Below are 22,221 nucleotides of genomic sequence, written 5' to 3' on the forward strand. Positions count from 1 at the left end.
GGGGCGGGGCTAGAGCGGGGCGGGGCTGGGCGGAGCCCGCCGGATGTCAAGGCCGGGGCCCAGGAAGTGACGGCCCATCCCGTGGACTTCTGGAGTTGGTGCGGTCCCCACTGCCGTCTCCTTGGTCGCTGTGTTCCCGGTCCCTGGGAGATGGAGAACGGAACCGTGTACAGCCCCACCACGGAGGACAATCCGGGCTCTGCCAGCGGCGTCAGGAGCCGCATCGCCGCCTGCCTCAGTATGCGCCGGCTCAAGTGGCCTCAGCGCGTGCTCAAACTTTTTCAGCTGGTGAGTCGGTGGCCATGGCGGGCGAGCCGGACCGGGGTTGGGGGTCTGGTCCCTGGGACATCAGCCTGTGGGCTTGGGAGGCTGCCGAGCCACCTCCCCAACGTGGTCGTTCAGGAAGCGGTCGTTTCCACAGCCCCAGTTCCTTCCCTCTTCTCCTAAGGCAGGGGGCGTTACCCGCCGGCTCTCCACCTTCTCCCCCTGGGCGGCCCCTCGTCCCTGGATCTCTTTCCGGCGGGGACCCAGAAGACGCTCGAGGGCCACCGAGCGTGTTAGGTGGATTCCAGGAAATGCGTTGGAGCAGACCCGAGCGAGACGCTTACCCTGGGTTCATTTCCTTCTGGGCAGCCACCTTCGTTTCTTCTCCCAGCTGTTACCCTGCATTATCTCCCAAAGTTCCTGTAGTTAGACTACGAAGTACTTTTTGTTTATCTTTCTCTGTTTCCTGCGGTTTTCCTGACGCGAGCCAGTGAGGGCAGTTTAATTTGGTGGACAAAGTCTTCTGATACCACGCGCTGGCGCTGAGATGTGTGGGTTCAATAACTTGTCTCCCAAAAGTTTTATGTTGTTTGGAAAAGAACTGTTTCTGAATGGGCAACATGTGCGTACGAAGTGCAAAGTCAAAAGGACATCTTTTTGTGCTTGAGTGCGGGTAGCAACACTCGGGCATGGTATTTTCAGTTTCGTTGAATTTTAGTTTACTGTAGGCAGTGAAGGTACCGTACACCTCTTAGTGAAAATTTCAGAACACCTTTGAGATTTAAATTTTAATTCTCAAATTGTTTGTACACATATTGAGCTCTTATATTCTGTTTTAACCAACGATGAGCAACATTTTCTGCAAGATGAAAAATAAGAGTGCTTAAGTTAAGTTTACGGGATAGTTTGTTTCTTTAAACCATCCCAAGTAAAAATAGCCAATTAGTTTCTTTGGGAAGAACTTAATAGAACTCAGGTAACCAGAACTTATATTCTTAGAACTGAGATGACCTACTTTTATTGGATAAAAAGAAATAACAGTCAGGAAGTTGGCACTACTTTAAAGTCACCAAAATCACATCTGGAAATAATTGGGAAATCACTTGGAGGCAAATGACAGCACAGCCTATAGATCACAAGAGAGTCTGGCTCTGTTTCCCCAGCCTTTTTTTAGGTAGTTTCACACTGGTAACCAGTTAGGTTCCTAGCAGGAGGGGTTCCCTGTATCTTGGCGTCAGCTGTTCCTTCTATCCAGAAGTGATTCCTTCTGTGCTTCCTCTTGTTTGCTCTCCTGTGACTTTCAGACTTCAGCTGTTTCCTGGCGGTAGAGCTAAAGTGTTTCTACTTGAATAGAGAACTCTTTACAACAGAAAAGAATATTAATCTAAAGCATTCCTACTGCTTAAAAAACATCATCCATAATCATCTGTTGCCCATTAAATCTGTTTTCAGTTGCCTGTATTTTTCTTCCTAATTAGAAATAGCAAAGCTAAAGTAAAATTTTTCGTTACCTTATAATTCAATAAGCTATAGTTGTGTACCTTCAGAGTAGAATACAACTAGAAATTTTGGAGGTAGACTTGACTTGGACACACAGAAGAGGGGAGGATGAAGAGGGAAGATGAATTCGCCTTGCAAAGGCTGTTAGACTCTTAGTCCTGCTTGTTCTCCATCATCCATAAGGAGAAAGAGGGAAAGGATAAAAACTGATGTCTCTTTTGGAATATTTATTTGTTTTCGGGGAACTTGTGATGTTACAAGAATGCTTTCTTCAATATTTATTTTAAAAAATTTTCATAGTTATCGCCTTTCATTTTGATGGTTGCCTTTTTGTTCCTGCTTTGTTTGTTTTAATAATAGTTTTACCCCTTCCCAACTGTGTGTTATGGGAGTTACCCAGAAAGTCCAAGTAAATTAAAACTGTCGTCCAGCCTGGGGCAGCAGGCAGTCTCCTTTGCCTTAACTCAAATTCTGCCTTTAGGTTGTTTTTACTTTAGATGATTTATTTTTGAAAATTAAGTAGGATTTCAGAGCTCCAGTAAGGAAACCATAATTAGAAGAGGAGGTACTGTGACAAGGGACCTGCATGCCCTATGACATTTTACTCAAAATGTAGTACATTTCTATGTTTGGGTATGTTATTCGGAACCCATACACCTTAACAGGTTCTCAAAGACCCCAAAGAGACAGGAATATTGCTCTAAAACTTAAAAACCAGAGACCATATACTTAGGAAATCCTTAGATTAGAGTCCCAGGTAGTTGAATTGGATTTCCTCTCAGAGTGCCTCCTAGACTTTTACCAATCTCTGAGGCTCCGTGGGGTGTGTTGGTACAGAACCGAACACCAAAGGGGTAGAGAGTGGAGCCTGCAAACATGGAAGGAGAGTTTAGAGACAGAAGAGTGTAACTAGCTTTTGAGTTATATGTATGTAACTGAGTTGTATAGTTGTGTATACCGTTCGGGTGTGGCCTTAATTTTGTCAAGTGCTTGTTCAAAACATAAGCATCCTCTAACTACCATCACCCTTCCAGAGCTGAAGAAGAAATGAAAGTGCAACTAGGAATTCAATGTAAGGAGTTATTGCAGTCCTAAATTTATGCATTCAGTTTATTATCAGTTTATTCTATCCTTAGATTGCTTTTTAGGCCTATGGATTTTATTTTGTGAGAGTTTTTTGTTTTTGTTTTTGTTACTTTTGAGGGAGTTTGTTTTTGTTTTAGGGGGTGAACTGGCATTTGGCAACCTAATTCTTTGCTAGAAAGCTGGTACAGTGATCTAAATATGTGTGATATTCTCTCCGCAACAAGCTGACATTGTGTTTACGGTGCCGGTTGAGGGTCTTGATGGCTGCACAGTACTATGCTCATAGTAACTCTTCAAGCCTGTAGTTTGACTTGGAATTCACCAGTGATTTAAATTTATTAAATTAGAAATAATGTTACTCTGTAAGTGCCAAGAAACAAATCACTTAGATACAATTTATCTTATCTTGGTGCTCTTTTCATTATTTAAATGTGAAAATTGATATGTACTAAATTAAAAAGGCTCTCCTTTTGCCTTAAGAAGATCCATAATGTCAGCAAATTTTATCTCTGAACCTTTGTAAGAGTAAATGTTTGCTTAAGGCAACGGAAGTCTGGCCTAACTTCAGGCTGACAGATTTGTTTCCTTGAACTACCTATGACTACAAGTTCATTATTCAGAAATTCATATAGTTTTGTAGATGGGGTTTTATAATTAATGGCAAACATTAAAAAGTTTTTTTATAAGAAATTTTTTCATAATAGACTTAAAGACAAATGATGGAGAATTAGTATCTAATACAATGACTGTTAATTTTAAAGAAGACTTGAAGTTTCAGAAAAGGTAGTGAAATTGAAATAGAGGAAGACACAGGGCAGTAATTATCTGAATGTTTAAATCATTAGAACTGTGAGTAAGACCATCTTTTAGTCACTAAGACTTCCCAGATGTGTTGACCCCAGCAAATTGGTTTTAATGTATGATTTAACAGCAAAAGGGGAAATGCACAAAACTATGGTTGTAACCTCAAAAACCCAATTTTACAGGGAAAACCTACCAAACGTACAGAGTCGAAAAATGAACTTATTTAATCATGTTTTCTGGGGGGAATAAGTACAGAGTAGGAGTCAGGAGACCCAGGTTCTTGTCTGTCCCTGGCTAACTTGGGACTTAGCCTGTCAGAGATTAATTCCATCATTTGTAAACACGAAGGTAGGAGCCTATGTGCTCTCCAAAGGCCCCCCCCCATCTCCAAAAGTTTGATAATTCCTTTAATTAGACTTGGGTAAAATTTTATGTCATTAGAAGGAGCCACATTGGTGTCCTGTCCTTAGGTAGTTAGCTTCATGTTTAGTAAGCAATACTTCATATCATGTCTTCATGCTATTGAGAATAAATCGGTTCACCAGATAATAATTGAGTCTTTTAACTTATGAGTTACATTCACCATTATTTCCTTATCCAATTCAGTGACTTTCTTTCTTTTTCTTCTCCTTAACCACTTTGGTATTTAGTGCTGGTAACTACCCATTTCTTGAAATTCTTCCTTCCCTTAACTTCCATGTTTTTTCTTTTTTTAATTAAAAAAAATGCCTGCTTACAAAAAAAATCAACCAAAAAATATGATTAAAATAATATAAGCCACACTACACCCTTCACATTCTCACATCGCCTAGCATCACTGTTCATCAATTTGGAGTATGTTTACTTGATTTTCAAAGGCGTTTTCCTAAGAAGTGTTAAACTTCTTGTGACTTGCTTGTCTGGTGTTCCCTTTTCTTTCCCTTGTGTTCTAGAACTGTGATAGTCCTCCAGGCCCCTCCCAGTCCTTTGTTCCCTTTTCCTTCTGTCCAGTTAAGCCAGGCAGGCAGTCCCTGCTGTCTTCATCTAGAAGTCTTACTGTCTGGCACGAAATCCATATAACCACACCCAACACCTTAACCATTTTTCTCATCACTCCCCATCCAGTTAGGTCAGTTGCCTTATTATCCCTTGGGGACTTACTATGCAAATTCTTGCCTTCTTGTTTGTCCCCCTCCTTGAAATGTCCCCTGCCAGTCCGGATCCTCTGTGTCTCTTGGCTCTGGTCTGAGTCTTGCTTTCCCACGCATCCTTCTCCAGCTACTCTCAGTCCAGGTGGATCTGGACATTTTCCTGAGATTTCCTGAACTTAGATATACTGAATGCTCAATTATGAGGTACAGAATATATTGTGCTCTTACTGTTTTTTTGTACATTGGTCTTATTGCTCTGTCATTACATATTCCTATGCATATTATAATGCTGCATACATAATACTCAAATACACTTCATTTTTTAATGTATTTATCAAGCTATAACTGAAATATAACAGTTTCAGATGTACAACATAATGGTTCATTATTTGAACATTGTGAAATGATTATTTTGTGCTACAGACTTGTTAGTGCTGTGGGAGATTATAAAAGAAACTCAGTAGCATCAGATATAGGGAGTCGGGGAAATTTCCTACTGAATATAGCTCGTAGTGCCAATTTCTTGGCCTTCAACTGGGAATACGAACTAGGAAATGCTCAAATGTGACATAATACCCCTTCAGTCTTTTAGGTTGCTCATGCAGAACCCACCTCTTAATACTGCTCTGAGGCTTAAAGTTAGTAAGAATGAGTCCTGTGAATAAGTTTGGAATAGGACTTGCAATGACTTGACATTGATTGCTTCTGGCCAAGCTGGATCCTGCCCTTTTCTTACTGAGAATAGATAAACAGTCTGTATTTTTACTACAGATAAGTTTTTTTTTTTTGTCATGTAGCCTACACAGATGAGTCTTCTTGACAACCTAATTATTGTAATAAGAATGCTTCAATTATTCTCAAACCCCAATTAGAGTTTTAGGCCAATATCTTCTCGTAGTTAATTGACTTTTATACAACAGGTATATTTTGCAAGCTTCTCATAGGAAAACTCCTAAAACCCCCAAGATAGAGGCAACTACAGGCGAGAACAAGGCAAATGGAATATTCAACAGTATTTTAATATACTCTAATCATGTAAAGACTCATCCTGTAATGATAATTATAGGAGACTGAAAAAGTATCTTTACACAGCGACCTTTGGGAATTTGTCTTGGTGTGTCATTTTATATCCCATGGTTTAATGATTGGGAAGGCCTCTCCTAATGTCTGTCTGAAGGAAGTTGTTTGGAATATACTGGGCAGTTTTGTACTTCACTAAAAGGAAATCATAGCAGTAGGATCTATTTTCATCCTTATATAGATTCTTTTCAGTTGTAAGGCTATATCAATTTTGTATTGCTCAGTAGAAGAGGGGGGAGAACCTTGCAGGTTTAGATACCGGTTTCGGTTTGACCTTTTTTAAAAAACTTTTTGTTTTGAAGTGATTGTAGGTTCACAGGAACTTGGAAAAAAATGTACAGGGAGGTCCTGTACGCACTCACATGCACGTGTGTGTCACTCTTATGCAGCTTTATCACGTGTAGCTTCCTATAAGCGCTACTACACTCAAGATACAGAACTGTTCCATCACCACCGGGTTCCCTCATGCCTCCACGTTATAGTCACACTGTTTCTCTCTCCCCCGGGCACCACGAATTTGTTTTCTACCTCTGTATAATTTTTGTTTTTTGAGGAATGCTATTTAAATAGAATTATGCAGTCTTTAACCTTTTGAGATTGGATTTTTTTAATTTTGCATAATCCTCTGGAGAGTCATCCAGGTTGTTGCATATGTCAAGTTTGTTCTTTTTTTATTGCTAAGTAGTATTCCATGGTATGATGTACCTACCACAGTTTGCTTACCATTGAAGGACATCTGGATTGTTTCCCATTTGGGGCTGTTATGGATGAAATTGTTATGAACATTCATGTACTGATTTTTGCATGAACTTAAGTTTTCATTTCTCTTGGTTGGATGCAGAATGCAGAAATACAGTTGCTGGGTTCATGGCAGTTGCATGCTTAGTTTTTAAAGAAGCAGCTAAACTCACCCTGCCTGGAGTGGCTCAGTGGATTGGGTGTCATCCTGCAAACTGAAAGGTGGCTGGTTCGATTCCTGGTCAGGGCACATGCCTGCACTGTGGGCCAGGTCCTCGGTTGGAGGTGTGCGAGAGGCAGCTGATCAGTGTTTCTCTTGCACATTGATGTTTCTCTCCCTGTCTTTCTCCCTCCCTTTCCCTCTTATAAAAGTAAATAAGTAAAATCTTTAAAAAGAAAGAAAAACTGCTAAACTGTTTTACAGAGTGACTGTACCATTGACCATTTTGTGTGAAAATGTTTTGTAGGATAAGATTTTCATTATATACAGTGAAATGTATTTGTTGATGTTGGTTGCAATTTTGTTGCCCTTACTATATCTAGTTGCTTCTACTGGCCTGACTTGGGTGAGATGGCATTTCCCAATAGGCGTCTGCTTGGGTCATCAGTTATTTTGATTGTTTTAACACTCAGAAGGAAACTCCCTCAGTTTCCATAAAACCCACACAAACTGCCCAAGTGGAACTCTTCACTTTCTTCCCTCCTGTTTCTAGAGAAGAGTTAGTCCCAAACCTGAGCTCTGAATCCTACTTTAGAGAACCTCTTTTCTTCCTGTCTTTCGACACACTCATCTTACTGGTTTCTGCCTGAGCATTTAAACACGCCCAGCTCTTTCCCATCTAGAAATTCCCTTCCCTTTGACCTCATCCACTGCTACCCTCTCTGGACACTATTGAAACCACACTTCTTGCCTGTGCTGTCTCTGTTCTACGGCTTTGTCTTCCCCTCACTTCCCAATATGCGGTACTGTGATCTAAGTTTCTCTATATGACCATCCTGAAATTGTCTGGCTGATGTCATCAGCAGCCTCCTTGCAGCTCAGGCTAATGTGTTTCAGTTTTCTTCTTACCTGACATCTAAGTAGCATTCAGCGCTCAGCACACCTTCCTCTTTGTATAAATATTTTTTTCTTGGTCTACTATCACTTGAACCACTGCTCCTAATTGTCCTTTGCTGGTATCTACCCCTCTGCATATCCCTTAGATCTTGGGGCTCTTCAGAGTTCTGCACAAGGCCTACTTCGCTCCTTCTGGGTGATTTCACTGGCTGACTCCTTCATCTTTATCCCCACTTCAGACTTCTCCCCACTTCAGACTTCTCCCCTGTGCTCCAGGCCTGTTAATCCATTTGCCTCCTAGACATCTGCACCTAACGCTTCCACAGTCCCCCTCATACACAGCATAGTTAAAACTGAATTTATTCTCTCCCAACACCCTTGCCTCTTAAAAAGAAACACAAAAACAAAACTCTTCTTTCTGCAGTGAAGCACCAGTATCTTAATGGCACACATAAAACAGTGGGAGCACTGTTAAAAGCCACTTCCATTTGAGTTGCTGGGCCAACTGGAGTGAACCATTCTCTATTCAGTGCTAACAGCCCTTCTGACCTGCACCTGTCTATCAGACAGCCGGCCGGCCCGTCCTGTGGGAGCATTCTTCACTCCGGACCTCCACCGCCAGTTGACTTGTGTTAGTCCCATACTGGTTTGTGTGAATTACACTTTTTATGATCAGGCATTTAATGAAATATTACACATACTAAAATTGAGTGTGGAAAGGAATTATTTCTATGAAAACAAAATTGAATGCTTTGGTAAGATTGAAAAATAAGTTGCTTAAATACTTGCTGTGGAATAAAGTATGAGCAAGGCAAATGTGAAAGGTTGATAAAACTAGTCCAACTCGAGAAGGATTCTGTTCTCTGATAATCAGTGTGAAGGATCTTTCTCCACTTCAAATAACATCCGTCTGGAAGTGCTAGTCATAAAAAAGGGAAGTGATCAAGGCAGAAAACAGGATGTGGAATTCCAATTTTGTAGGCTCAAACTCAAAGACAAGGCCCATCTCAAATGATTAGTGAATAAATATGCCATTTTGTATTAGGTTAAAATGTTTCAGTACATACTATCATCTTGTTTCCTACACTGTGGGTATTCATCCTCTCTAGTAAGGGCTTCTGCTGCGTTTTTTACTGATTAGCCACTCTCCTCCATTACCATTGCTCTCTCTTCCCTGATGTCATATACCAGCTTCCCAGCTAGATATCTGCTCCAATTTTCGCCCTTCCTCCAGTCCCATCTCCACAGCGTAGCTAGTGAGAACTACCAGAAGCACGAACCTGATCATGTCACCCTTTGCTTTAACACCCTTAAAATCCAGAGTCCTTAAATCTGGCCACTGCTTACCTCTCTAGTCTCATCTGATCATTTTTGTGCTGCTGTCCCCTTCCTTCAAACGGGGCGCTTTAGCCATGGTGACTCACCTCGCTTTCACAGTTCAGCTGCGGGTGGTGGGGTATATGGGTGCACTCTGGTGTAGGAGGGTGCCGTGCCCTCTTTCCTCTGAGTCTTTGCATGTGTTAATTCTGCTTGGAACTTCTTTTGCTGTCTTTAAGCCCCCCAAATTAAGTCTACTGTCCTTCAGGAAGTCCTTCCTGACCCCCCCCAAGTTCAATGGCTCTTCTGTATGCGTTTATAACAACATCCAGTATTTATCCTATTCTACAGCACATGGTAGGTGAATAATTATTTGTGTACCTATCTTCCCTTCAAAGCAACCAGACTGTAAGTTCTTTGCAGATCAGCCATTCTACAATGGTAAGTTTGTTCGCCGTAGTCTAGTCTCCACTATATAAATATTTGAGTGAACAGATGGTGTTTTCTGAATACAGTAGGTTTCTCTAAAAAACACTGAAGTAAAATGTTTTGTTTATTTTGTAGGTGCTGTCTCTGCTGGCCTTTATCTGTGAAGAAGTTGTATCACAATGCACCTTGTGCGGAGGACTTTATTTTTTTGAATTTATAAGCAGCAGTGCCTTTCTCCTGAGTCTCCTTATACTGATAGTGTACTGCACTCCAGTTTATGACAAAGTTGATGCTGAAAAAGTCAGGTCATCGGTAAGCATGAAAACATATAATCCCTATATTAAGAACGTAGCTATTTTGGAATCTTGTATAGTTTTATTATTCAATGTAGAAAATGCCTTCAAAAACTCAGTCACATGAGAAAAGTTGTTCCATTTATGCCTTTAAGCAACTTGATTTCCCCTGCCAAATGGCATGATAGAAGGGGAAAGTGAAATTAGAATGAAAGTGACAAACACTATCCATATTTTACAGTTACTGGTAGTTTAATCTAATTCACATTAGATACTTTTAAAAACTAAGAGTGTGTCACCTTTGATTTCTCACGTTTCAGAGTGTCACTCATTTGTTCTACAGTTATTCATTGTATACCTATTACATGCCAGGCATTGTGCTAGACCCTGGAGATAGAGTAATGAATTAATGCTCTATATTTCTGGGGCTCATAAATAACACAGCGTGTAATTCTACCTATTTTGTTTTGATTTTATTATGAAGAAAATTCTAAGTGAATTAAGAAGGCATTTATTAAAAAGACTTAGTCTGCTGAAGCTGTGTTTTTATTTTAGTATGAGGATTTGTGAAATGACAGATGAGCTTGTTCACATAGGTACTTCATTTAAGGAAGAAAGAATTGAGTAATTTACCTCTTCAATAGCATTTGAATGATCAGTAGTGGTTTGTGAAGAGTTAATTGTACATGTCAGGGCTGACATATGAAAGAATTCACATCTTTGAGGGAAACAGTTAAAAATTAGTGTAAGTTTTTAACTATTTAGAACAAGAAATTATAGGATAATACAAAGCAGTAAGATTATGTTTTTAATGAAAAGGAAGCATTGGATCACATATTGATTAGAGATCTTAAGATACTTTTTTCTATATACCTTTTTGTATCTCTTAAATTTTGTGCCATAGAAATCTATTATCTTCTTTTAGAAGAATTATTTTAGGTTTAAAAATTTTTTTTTGAGAGTCAATACCAAACAGTTAAAAAAATAACTTGGAAAAACAGAGTCTGAATCAAATCCAGCAAGTCTTTGATGAGCGCATGCATGCAGTTCTTGGAATGGCCAATATACGGTGGTTTTGTCGTCTTACCTGAGAACGGCTGCTGTCAGTGCGTGCTGTGTGCCGGGTGTACTTCATATGCTGTGCTTTAGAGCCCTCACACCTTAATGCTCCATTTTGCTGTTGAGGGAACTTAGGTTCAAGGTGGTTCAATAACTTGTCCAAAGTTACACAGCTAGGGTAAAAATAAACTGAGATTTGACTCCAGTAAAGCTCTCCCACTCTGCATTCTATCATATGGCCTAAGCAGAATTCTACTAGAACCAAGGCCCTAGGAACTCTATTATTTTTTTAATCTTCATATTTTTGTATCTTCACCCAAGGACATGCTCATTGATTTTAGAGAGAGGGGAAGGGAGGGAGAGAGAGAGAGTGAGAAGAACGTGTCCCCACTGGGGACCAAACCTGCAAACCTAGACATATGCCCTGACTGGGAAGTGAACCTATGACCTTCCGGTCTGCGGGATGACCAACCACCTGAGCCACATCAGCCAGGGCAAGAACATTAATCTTTTTGACAAGAAACAATATTATAATATTTTCCATCTAGTGTAACAGTCTAGCTAAACAAAATGTAAAACATTTATTACATCAAACTTGATTTAGAAAGTTATTTTCGAGTAAATATTGATTTTAAAATACTGGGGAATAAAAGAAAGAATTTGATTATTTTATCTTAAAACAGCTTTTGTAATATTTTACTGTATTTTTTTTGGGCCTTTGTTTCTATTAAGAGATAATTTTTTAAATTTAAAATAATTGTAATCATAGAGTATATATATTGTGCTTTGTACCTAACTACATAAGGATTTCACATTTGTTTCGGTGGTTTAAAAATCACTTTTACTGTGTGCATAAAATTTTAATGTTCTTAAATTTTAAGTATATTTTCATGTAAGGGAGGTTTTCTGATTTAGAGAAAAGGTTTAGAGTGTGTGGTGGTGGAGTCTAGGGTAGAAGGATAATCTTTTACAAGACAGCATCTTTTCTGTGCTATTGTGGGTCAGATTCTATCAAGAATAACGATAGCCAACATTTATACATTTATTATGTGCCTGGCACTGATCTAAGCACTTTCCATGGATTAACACTAATCTTTAGAATCATCTTATAAAGAGGACACTGTTATTACCTCCATTTGCAGATGAAGCGACAAAGGCACACAGATGTTAAGTAACTAATTCAAAGCCATAAAGCTGGGAAATAGTGTAACTGGGATCTGAACCTCAGTCTGGTTCTAAAACCCATGTTTACTGAATAGTACATTATTCTGTCTCAAAATGACTGTCTTGTTTACCTCTTTGAATGAAGTCCAAATATTAATGAGTAGAATTTTATATATGTATGTAGCAGATTTGAAATAAGATTTAAGGGAATACGAAAAACAAAATACTGCAGAAAAATAACTTGTAGAAGCAAAGACAAAACTCCTTAAATGTTTCAATAAATGTTACGTGAACAATTGACAATAGTATAGGAATTTTATGTTGTATAGTTTTGTTGATATTAGCTTTAGTGGAGATTATATTTCAGAAAACTCAGAGTGTCGCACTTTGGAGTGGCTGTCATTTACCACTGTCTCCTCTGAATCAAGTATGTATGTCAAGCAGTTTTCAGTTGGCATGTAAGACGGAGTGCCCTATAAGATAATGCCTAAGAGAGCACTTGGAAACCCATCAGGAACTTTATCACTGTAAGGTGCATTATGATGGGATATGGGAGCTTTTAATGGTAGTAGGTAGCTTGTCGTACAAGCCCATTTTGGATTACCCACATGGAACAACTGAAAGCAGTATGTTCTTGCAGAAAGTTTAAGTGGCTAAAAAACATGCTATTGGCATAACTTTATTTAGTTAATGATGGATGGTTCTTTTGAGTCTCTTTTCCAAACTGCTTTCAAAACACCAAAGTGCTCTCAAGCCATCCTAGCACAGAATACATTGTAAGGAAAGAAATACACTTTTTTTTTTTTTTTTTTGCCAGAAGTAAGATAGGATTTAATAAATTCTTTAGCTTTGATAATTCTAGTATGTCCTAGAGAAATACACACACACACACACACACACACAACCTTTTGGGGAACTGTTTTATGAAAGGATTCTTTTGTGATGTATTTTCAGAATATGCCCTGACCGAAGCGTGGCTGGTGCTCCCTTCCAGGGCATGCATTGAGCGCTAGGCTTAGGGGAAAGGGAGGAGACAGAGAGTGTGGATTTGGGTCGTGTGAAGGAAAAGAAATAAGTCATTAAAGTTTTTTAAAATAAAAAAGTAAAATATATGTTTCCATCAACCTAACCATACTGTATTCTCTCTGTGTTTTATATATACACGCAGGATTTTTACATTACTGTGGGGATTGGGTCTCTGTTTTTGTTGGCATCCATCGTTTTTGTTTCCATGCATGACCGGACCTCAGCTGAAATTGCTGCAACTGTAAGTATCTAGTATTTTTATCTCTGCTTATTTTTGTTTCATTAGAAATGTGGAATCCAGAAAGCACATGGCAAGTTATATAATATAGGAGAGTAGTTTGTCTTTTAACTTACTTTTTATTATAGTTTTGAATAGAAGACCTGAAAGCAAATGATAGCTTTATATATGATAGCCTGAAAAACCTAGAACCTGTCGTTAGAATTTGAGTTGTGTTAACAAAAGCACATTTACTCCACATATCAACATGTTATTGCTAATGGAAGTGTTGAACTGACCTTATTGTCTTCTATTTCTCTCCTGTTCAGTTCAGCAAACACATCTACTTGCAAGGTACTGCTCCAGGTGTAAAGGATAACACAGGAGAAATGATCCAAAAGTTGAGCCTAATAAAAGAAATAATAAGTAAACATTTCTATTTGAAATCCATGGGTGAGGGGGCAGACTTTTGTTAGAATTGAGAATATTTTGGATTTTAGAAAAGTAATACTGGATATAAACTTTATTGCACCATCCCTTCCGGGTGCCTGGGCCGCACCCTGTTGTCCAGCAAGTGAGTGTTTCTGAAGTGTATGAATATTCCCAGGAAGAGAGATAGGTAAAGATTGTGAATAGTTCTACTTCATGCGAACTTTGTTTGAGCCAAACAAATCATGAAAAGTTGGAGCCTTTCTTGGGTTTCAGAATTGCAAATCAAGGACCAGCGACCTGAATTGGTACCATTGTTCTGAATGTAAACACCTTGGAACTGGATAGCAAATCCTTTTACAAGTCAGCTCATTTCCCACTAATACTTTGTTCATGACAAAATTGAGGTTGTAATTGAGTCATCAGGTAATAGTTCATTAAAACTACTTTTATGATAGAACAACTTAAAAGGAGTTCAAGAATTCTAAGCATGGCTGTAATACGTCTCCTTATTCATGGTTTCTTAGCATTTACATGTATCAAAACAAAACGCAGAAGTAAAATTAATGCTGAACGGGGACTCATTCTAGCAATAAGTAGGATTTTTCCATGGGGTATGTGAACCAACTGAAGAGAAAACCAAAAGTTTTAATAAAGCCTTATGGCTAATTTGAGTATATATCACTGTTTTTGTTGCAGAGGAGGATGATAGGATTGTCAGGAAAATATTTTCAAGTATAGAAATATATTACTATAAAATCCTGTGGAGGAAGTGAAATGGAGGTTGAGGGAAAGTGGAGTTAAGGGGGGGAAAGCATGGCATAAAATTCCCGGCTATTAAAAAAGAGCTTATTTATGTGTTTTAATTAAATGATATATTAGAGTGTTAAAGAGTATTTAGATTTCACTGGATATATTTAAGAGTGACTGGCAGTTTAAAAACTATTTATAACCCTGGCTGGTGTGGCTTAGTGGATTGGGTGCCAGCCTGCAAACCAGGGGGTCACCGATTTGATTCCCAGTCAGGGCACACGCCTGAGTTGCGGGCCAGGTCCCTGGTTGGGGGTATACATGCAAGAGGCAATCGATTGATGTTTCTCTCCCTCTGTGTCCCTCCCTTCTCTTTCTAAAAATTAAAAAAAAAAACTCTCTATAATATGCTTGAGATGACCTTTTGCAGCTATTTAAATTACAAAATATTTTGTAGAATTAAATGAATGAGGGAATTATTATTTTTTTAAATTGTGTAGTATGTGAGCAAAAGAGCTGAAAGATGATCTATCTGGATTATATGGCAGAGGGCCCTGTGTGGACTGGAACTCTGAGTGATCAGAGATGGTGTCACAGGAAGGTGACATCTGGTCTCCCTGTAAAGCATTAACTCCATTAGACATTCCCATAAATTAATAAATGCCATCAGGTGATAAGAGAGTTGGGTTTTGGGTGGGAGGGGTTGATAATTAAATTTAGGCTGGCTGTGTTGGGGACACTGAGGTGAATTAATTAATTTGGAGCTCGGTTTGCTTTACAGGGAAATGAGGCAGAATGAATATTGTGGAGGGTGATGGGGTTGGGTGTGAGGGGTAAAGGGACTGCAGCAAATGACAACAAAATGTTAAAAACCATGGAAGGGACTTCAGCCATTGCTGCATCAATTCTCTCTTTTGATAGAGCACTTTGGCCCTCGTTTCCTTAAGGGTTTTGCTAGTGAAGAAGGGAATTTCAACCAAGGTCTTCTGTCTCTTGACAGAATTCTCAGAATATTGATCATATCTTAGCAGTACAATGAGGAAGTGATTTAAGGAAGAGGAAGTAAATAGTGGTGTCATGTCACATCATCAGAGTGTGACAATAACTGGAAAATATTTGTTAGATAATTTAACATAAAGGTGTCTTCAAAATAGAATTTTTTTATGTTAGTAACTTTTCCTATTTTCACCTAGGCTCCACTGCCTCCTCCCCTGTGTCCCTCATCTCACTTGAAGGGCAACCTAACCATTGCTGATGGTCCTGTTTGTATCATTTTACAGGATTTTGTTTTTCATCTGTCAAAGTTAATTTCATAGATTGGCAGTCCATTCCTGAACATGCACGTATGAGACAGGGCATTTGTTATTTGTGAGGCTGTGCCTAAGCCATTACTCTAGAATTTTTTTTGTAACGTCTTTCCATTTTTTTGATGACCTTAAACATTTTTTTTACCACTAAAGTTAAGATGAAACTAATGAATCATCTTGCTTATATGAAACACTCTCAAAGCCAAATAGGAAATGTGAGATTACATTCTAAAATTCCTTACATAACCGTTGCCCCCTTTTCTCCTCAGGTGTTTGGATTTTTCGCAAGTGCTGCGTTCCTGGCTGACGGCCTTTTTATGAAGCTCTGGGGAAAACGACACCTGTCCCAGATGAGAAAAACTGAGACTGCCACCAGTGAACCACTTAACTCTGCAAGAGAGTAGGGAGCAGGCGTAATGTATGGTAGCGACTGCGTGGTCCCTGAGCCTGGGCAGAAACAATTGCACAATCTAGATGTGCGATTGCTAAACCACTTCTTCTGAAGAGCAAGGGGAAGGGCCTGAAGGCAGTTTTATCAATATTGGACAGCGTGTCAGTTGCCACAGATGGGGCCAGTGGGGTTTGTCTGTCTGGTTGTTTTTTTATAACATTTGAAACTTGTGTCAGTGAAGTTTATTTTTTGTCATTTGGAGGTGAGGGCAGTTGTTTCTTTAAGGCACAGCTCGATGGCTGATAAATTATTTTGTCATTGTTACTAGGCTTAGCTTTCAAATTAGCCTTACAGCGTGCTTAAGTTTGTGCATTTAGACATTGTTTCATTTTGTAAGTTAATGTACTTAGCTATGAGTTTGTTTTTTGATGATTAGATAAAATGTAATGTGTATTTAAATTTTTAAATTCAATATTTAAAATGTTGGTTTAGGTTTTTTCCTTAAAATGTAATCCCCAGGCTTTACTGTATCTCCCTCAGCCTTAAGATTATGTTGCAATCAGATAACTGTTATTGACTCTTTTGTAGCCTAACAGAGAATGTGTGGGAGATGCTGGTATTTTACGTGTGTAAAAGCAACATCAGCACCCCAGCATTTACACTGCACTTTGGTGGTGGTTAATACCAAGTAAAGAAAAAAAAATTTTTTTTATGTAACATAGAAAAATGGAAAAAAACTGTTATTTCACCTAAGGACCAAAGATAGACTTTTTTGTGCAATACAGTGAAATTATAAAAGCAGGCTCTGACCGCTTACCAAATGTCTGAAGAGGTGAGTTCATACTGTAAGAAAGTGGTTCGTTCTATTGGCACGTGATTATTTCTACTGAGATGGATCCAGCTCTGCAGGTCTTCAGTGTGTCCTTTGGAGCCAGCCTTCTTTTGAGAACCCCAGCCTTTGACTTTTCATCCGTTTGATATGCTTGCTTTTCTGTCCCCTTACCCCAATGGTCCGTATAATACTGTGGCTTTGCCAGGCAGAGGCGGACTTCCGGCTCTGACTCTTTCTTGGTGGCGGTTGTCTTTCGGTGGTCCAGAATCCTGGGCCCTCCTGATTGCACAGAGCACCAGCAGGCATTCGGGGGTTTTGTTCCCACAGAACGATGCCTTTAGAGGAGACCTTCTTAAGGAAGCGAATGTCTAGAAATCCTGCCCAGGTTAATACTGCTGTGGCGTAAGGAGTAGTCAGACCATTCTTGAGAGACACTTCACAACCAGTTCTGACAGTTTGGAAGAACTGTCTGTTGTTGGCAGGCCATGGTTTACAGAATACACCTTTCTTGTCCTCCTCCTAGATTTCTGACTCAAAACTTTGCCGTTAAGGTGAGGAGCCCACGCGTCAGGTCCCGCAGGAGTTTGGTGGGGGGCTCCCCGGGAAGGCGTGCGGGGCTGGCTGGCTGAAAAAGTGGAGTCTTGTTTCCAGTGAGGCAGTTTAATGACCCCATCATTTTTTAACTTCTTATCTCCCTCTTGTGTCTTAAAGATTGGTTTCAGCCGCGTAAATGTGGCTAATGTGATTCTCAAAAATTGGTCATTAGGGCCAGACACAGCTTCTGCTCTGTCCGAGTGACTCGGGACCTTATCTATTTGTATCAGAGTTTGGATGCTGGCGCCAGTGGCAAGGTCATCATTACCTGCTTGGGAGATAACGAAGCCAGGCACGATGCTGTGGTGACCGAGCGTGCCATCTAAGAGAGGAGAACTAGCTTGAGTCTTGGGTTCAAGAATAAAGACTGGTTCAAAAGACCTGCTAGCTTACAGTAGACAAGTTCTGGAACTTCCCATCAAACTACTGCACTATTGCCATTTTAAATATCATCTGGACCCAGCTGGGATTCACAGCAAACCATCCGGACTACCTCAGGGTCCCCACCTGTGCGTTGGGTTTAGCTGAGTGTGCGGGCCGTGTCCTCAGCAGCCTCACACCCGCAGCCGGCATTGAGCTGACGTTCTGGTGGTTCGGAGGTTTTACTTCCATGTATTTCCTTGGCGTAGGGCTACTGATCCTTGCCTTTTCGGAAAGGTAATACATTCACTGGTATTTTGGTCACTCTAGAACTTTTTTTCACATTGTTTTTTAGGGGACCCATGACCAATTAGCCTCCCTCTTCTATTGTCGAAGAAATTAGGAGTTAAAAGCCCGTTGTGGTAAATAAGGAGTTCAAGGAGAACTTGAGACCAAAACCACTGTTTTGTACAGGAAAGGACAGACTCAGTAAACTCAAATTTAAAATAATGTTTATTAACACATATGATAAATTTAGTTTGTTACATTTTATACAAATAAACGGTTTAGAAAGGTTTTGAAAAATTATAAGGGAAATGCATCTACAGTATAAAAATTTTGTAATTGCTATAATTAAATTATGTTTGTTTTGGGGACTGGGGAATGTATTTTTACATTGTTTATAGCCAATCATTTTTGTATTTATCGACTGAAATCCTGTGGTTCTTTTTTATCTCTCTCCATGTCAAGTTTTATGGTCGTCTTTTTAAATAAATCCGTCCAATTGTCCATACCTTTGTAGTTGTTTATTCATTACAGAGGCATGGTATTTAGGAGAAAGCTTTCTCCAGAGTTCTAGGCTTTGGCTATACAGCCACGGTAAGTACCTGTATGGAATACAGGGCTGTGGATCTACCCAAGTGCGGGGTACAAGTAGAAAAGAAATAAATCCAGTTCTGACCCTTGGGCTTTTCCTTTTGTTGAAAAGTTGGAATACACATTCAAAGAAGAATTTTAGGGGGCTATGCGTGAAGAGTTTGAAAGGAATTTTATAGACTAAACGCCTTTATACAACCAAAGCAGCACATTTGGACTGTTGATCACATTTCTCAACATGGCTGACAGTGCTAAAAACAAAATAGGCACATTCTCTTTCAGACCGTTCAGTGATTGGGAAAGTGTGAAACGAAACTAGGGTGGCTCCGGGAAAGCTACAACTATTTGTGTAGTTTGCAAAATTCCTGCCTCCAGCCTGTATGAGAATAACAAGGTCTTTATGGTCATCACGAACCCACTGGCATTTATTTGTGCATTCTTCTGAGTCTTGTGTTCTGTTTGGTTAAAGAGCACTAGCAATATACAGTGAAGTGCAAGGAGCAGAAAACCTAATTAGGTGGGTCTTCAACATTAAGGAACATTTATTTCACAAGAAGTCTGAACAGGACAGTTCTGAGAGTGGTAAGTTCAGTGGCTTCAGTGGCGGCACCAGGGAGCCAGGTTCTTTCTTCCCACGGCTTCCTGCCCATCCACCTTGGGCTGCGAGTTTTGGTCCTCAGGACGGACCCTTGACCAGGTAGCAAGACCGTGGCAACATCCACGGGCATCACCCATGAGCTCAACCATGTCCAAAGGCCAGAAAGATTGTTTATTATTCTGTGTCTCTCTGAGGTGTTCCTTTTTTCCCAGAAGCCCCTTGGTGGTCTTCACATACTTGCTTCCTACGAGACAGAAAATGCCCATTTCTAAATCACTCATTGACACGGAGAACGGAATTTCTGTAATTGGCTTTACATAATCAAGATTTCCCCCTTAGGTTGTGAATACCCTTTGAAGCATATAGCCTTCCGATATCTGCACAAAGCAAGAGAAAGGACCATTGGGTTGGGGATAAAGAGTATCTGTAATAGCAAGTTAAGAGCTGTGCCCCAGCTAGGAGAAATAAAAGGCTCAGTTTAAGACTTTTTTTTTCTTTTTTGTGGGCCTGACTACCCCAAACAATTTAAGATAGAAAAACTAACAGTTTTCTTTTTTAGACTGAATTATAATTCTACAGGTAATGGGTATCATAGAAAATTGGTTTAATGAAAGGTGGGAAGTATTGTTCTTCCCCTGATATCTTTGCATGTGGCTACTTTTATTTTTGATTTTTAAAATAGGTCAGACACTGGAAGTACAGAGGGTAACTGCTGTTGTAAACAGCCCCCAGCTTTAGTAGATCATAGCATTTCGCTGTATTTGCTTTAAGGGTCCTTGGTTAAAAGAAGAAAATGAAGTGTCCTGGTCAAATGGCACTTGGAGTGTTGTTCCTTGCACCAAACGGTTGTCAGTTCAATTATAAGTCAAGGCACATACGCAGGTTGCGGGTTCAATCCCAGGTTGGGGTGCATAAGGGAGATGACTGATGTTAAAAATCACATTGATGTCTCTCTTCTGCCCTCTCGTGCTCTCTCTCCCCTCCCTCCCTTCTCTCTCTAAAAATCAAAGGAAACGTCCCTCAGGTGAGGATTAAAGAAAAAAAAAAAGTTTCTTTAAAAAAAAAAGACACCCTGGCTGGTGTGGCTCAGTGGACTGAGTGCGGGCCTCTGAACCGAAAGGTCGCCGGCTCGATTCCTGGTCAGGGCGTGCGTGCCTGGGTGGCGGTGGGGGCTCCCCAGCTGGGGGGTGCAGGGGGCGGGGTGGGCAACCGGGCGATGTATCTCTTGCACACTGATGTTTCTGTCCCTCTCTTTCTCCCTCCCCCTCGCTCTAAAAATAAATAAATAAAATCTTTTTTTAAAAAAAAGAGTATGAAGTACCATCACCTCTAATATTACCCTATTTCCTTTTTCAAAGAAAATAGAATAGTAGACATAGTAAACACTATCTTGAATTTGGTGGGCATCTTTCCTGTCTTTATTGTCTGTATTATCTATATACAAATGTAATCTGTAAACAGATTACATGGTGTTTGTGCTATATGTATCCCTTTAAAGCTTGCATTTTCAATTCGTATTTTGAAATATATCCGATACATGTAACTCTAATTCATCCCTTTCAAGTGTTACTTGGTATTCCATTGTATGAAAGTGTCACAATTTATTTGTCATTCTCCTGTTGATAGAAAAAATTTAATGTGGTTTTCTTTTTGACCATTTCAACCAATGTTACAGGGAACTAACGTACTTAAACGTCTCATGCACATGTGCAAGAGTTTTTATGTTGGGCGTATACTTAGAAATAAAATCATTGGGTCAGAAGGTATGTGAAATGTTACCATGGATAAATATTTCCAGAAGGGGCACCGAAGTGGTAGAGCCAGTTCATAGTCTCATTATCACTGCAGTAGAGTGCTTGCTTCCCCATGCTTTTCTTGTACTTGATATTAGTCCAACTTAATGTTTTTGGCCAATGTGGGACTGAAATGGTCTTTCATTTTAGTCTGCATTTCCCATATAAGCAGTGAGGCTGATCATCTTTTCATTTGCATGTTGACCTTTTAGGCTTTCACACATCTGTGAGTTGTTTGTTTATATCCTTTGCCTTTTTTTCATATTGACGTTTTGTTTATTTGAAAGTTCTCGACATGTTATGGATATTACCTTTTGTTAGTCATATGCCTCGGAAATAATCTCGCAGCCTGTGATTTATATTTTAACTTTGCTTCACTGGTTCCCTCAAGGTCAGCGATGTTCTCCTCTACTTTCTAAAGTGTTTAAAGGTTTGCATTTTATACCGAGTACTTGATTCTGCCTTAATGTTTATGGGTAAGTACCTCACACCATCTGAGTTATTACTTCAGCAAGTGATTTCTTGCTCCTCTGATAGACATTGTTTCTTCTGTCATTTACCAAGTATATGTTTATGCATGGGTCTGGTGCTGGCTTTCTTGGGCTCTTTTTCTATACTATTGTCTAATCCTATAGTCTTTTAAAATTTTTTTTTAATTTATTGATTTTTAGAGAAAGGAAAAGGGAGGGAGAGAAACACTGATCAGTTGCCTCTCGCACACACCCACCTGGGGACCTGGCCTACAACGCAGGCACGTGCCCTGACAGGGAATCAAACCTGTGACCTTTGAGGTTACGGGACAACACCCAACCCACTGAGCCACACCAGTCAGGGCAACCCCACAGTCTTGATAAAATCTTAATATCTGATGGGGCAAGTTCAAAAGTGTTCTGTTCTATCCTTGGCACTTATTTTTTTTTTCAAAGGCCACTTTTTAGAGCAATTTTACACTTACAGTAAGATCAAGAGGAAGGTGCAGAGGCACTATTACCATACATTTTTAAGATGGGGTTGGCAAGTTCCATAAAATACCCTTATTGATTTTTTTTCTTGGAGTTGGGTTGAATTTTTTTTTTTTTTATTTACTTTTTAAATACATTTGTCTCTGCCTCCACCCCCACCTCTGG

The 22,221-nt window shown here is 39.7% G+C and overlaps 1 protein-coding gene across 1 annotated transcript; it reads left to right on the forward strand.

Annotated features, from left to right (window-relative positions):
• The first annotated feature begins 82 nt into the window (after positions 1-82).
• CMTM6 (CKLF like MARVEL transmembrane domain containing 6) lies at positions 83-18,602 on the forward strand. Its single transcript, XM_054595044.1, has 4 exons — positions 83-288; positions 9,541-9,717; positions 13,090-13,188; positions 15,920-18,602. The coding sequence occupies exons 1-4, from the start codon at positions 151-153 to the stop codon at positions 16,052-16,054; spliced, it is 549 nt and encodes a 182-aa protein (XP_054451019.1). The 5' UTR covers positions 83-150; the 3' UTR covers positions 16,055-18,602.
• Positions 18,603-22,221: the final 3,619 nt, after the last annotated feature.

The sequence above is a fragment of the Pteronotus mesoamericanus genome, unplaced genomic scaffold (genome assembly GCF_021234165.1).
Source record: "Pteronotus mesoamericanus isolate MK-2021 breed Mesoamerican mustached bat unplaced genomic scaffold, CSHL_Meso_final scaffold_54, whole genome shotgun sequence".
In the NCBI taxonomy this organism is placed as follows: Eukaryota; Metazoa; Chordata; class Mammalia; order Chiroptera; family Mormoopidae; genus Pteronotus; species Pteronotus mesoamericanus.

Coding starts and splice junctions, on each gene's coding strand:
- CMTM6 (XM_054595044.1), top strand. CDS start 151: ATGGAGAACGGAACCGTGTACAGCCCCACCACGGAGGACAATCCGGGC. Junction 9,718..13,089: donor CTGAAAAAGTCAGGTCATCG/GTAAGCATGAAA, acceptor ATATACACGCAG/GATTTTTACATTACTGTGGG. Junction 13,189..15,919: donor CAGCTGAAATTGCTGCAACT/GTAAGTATCTAG, acceptor TTTTCTCCTCAG/GTGTTTGGATTTTTCGCAAG.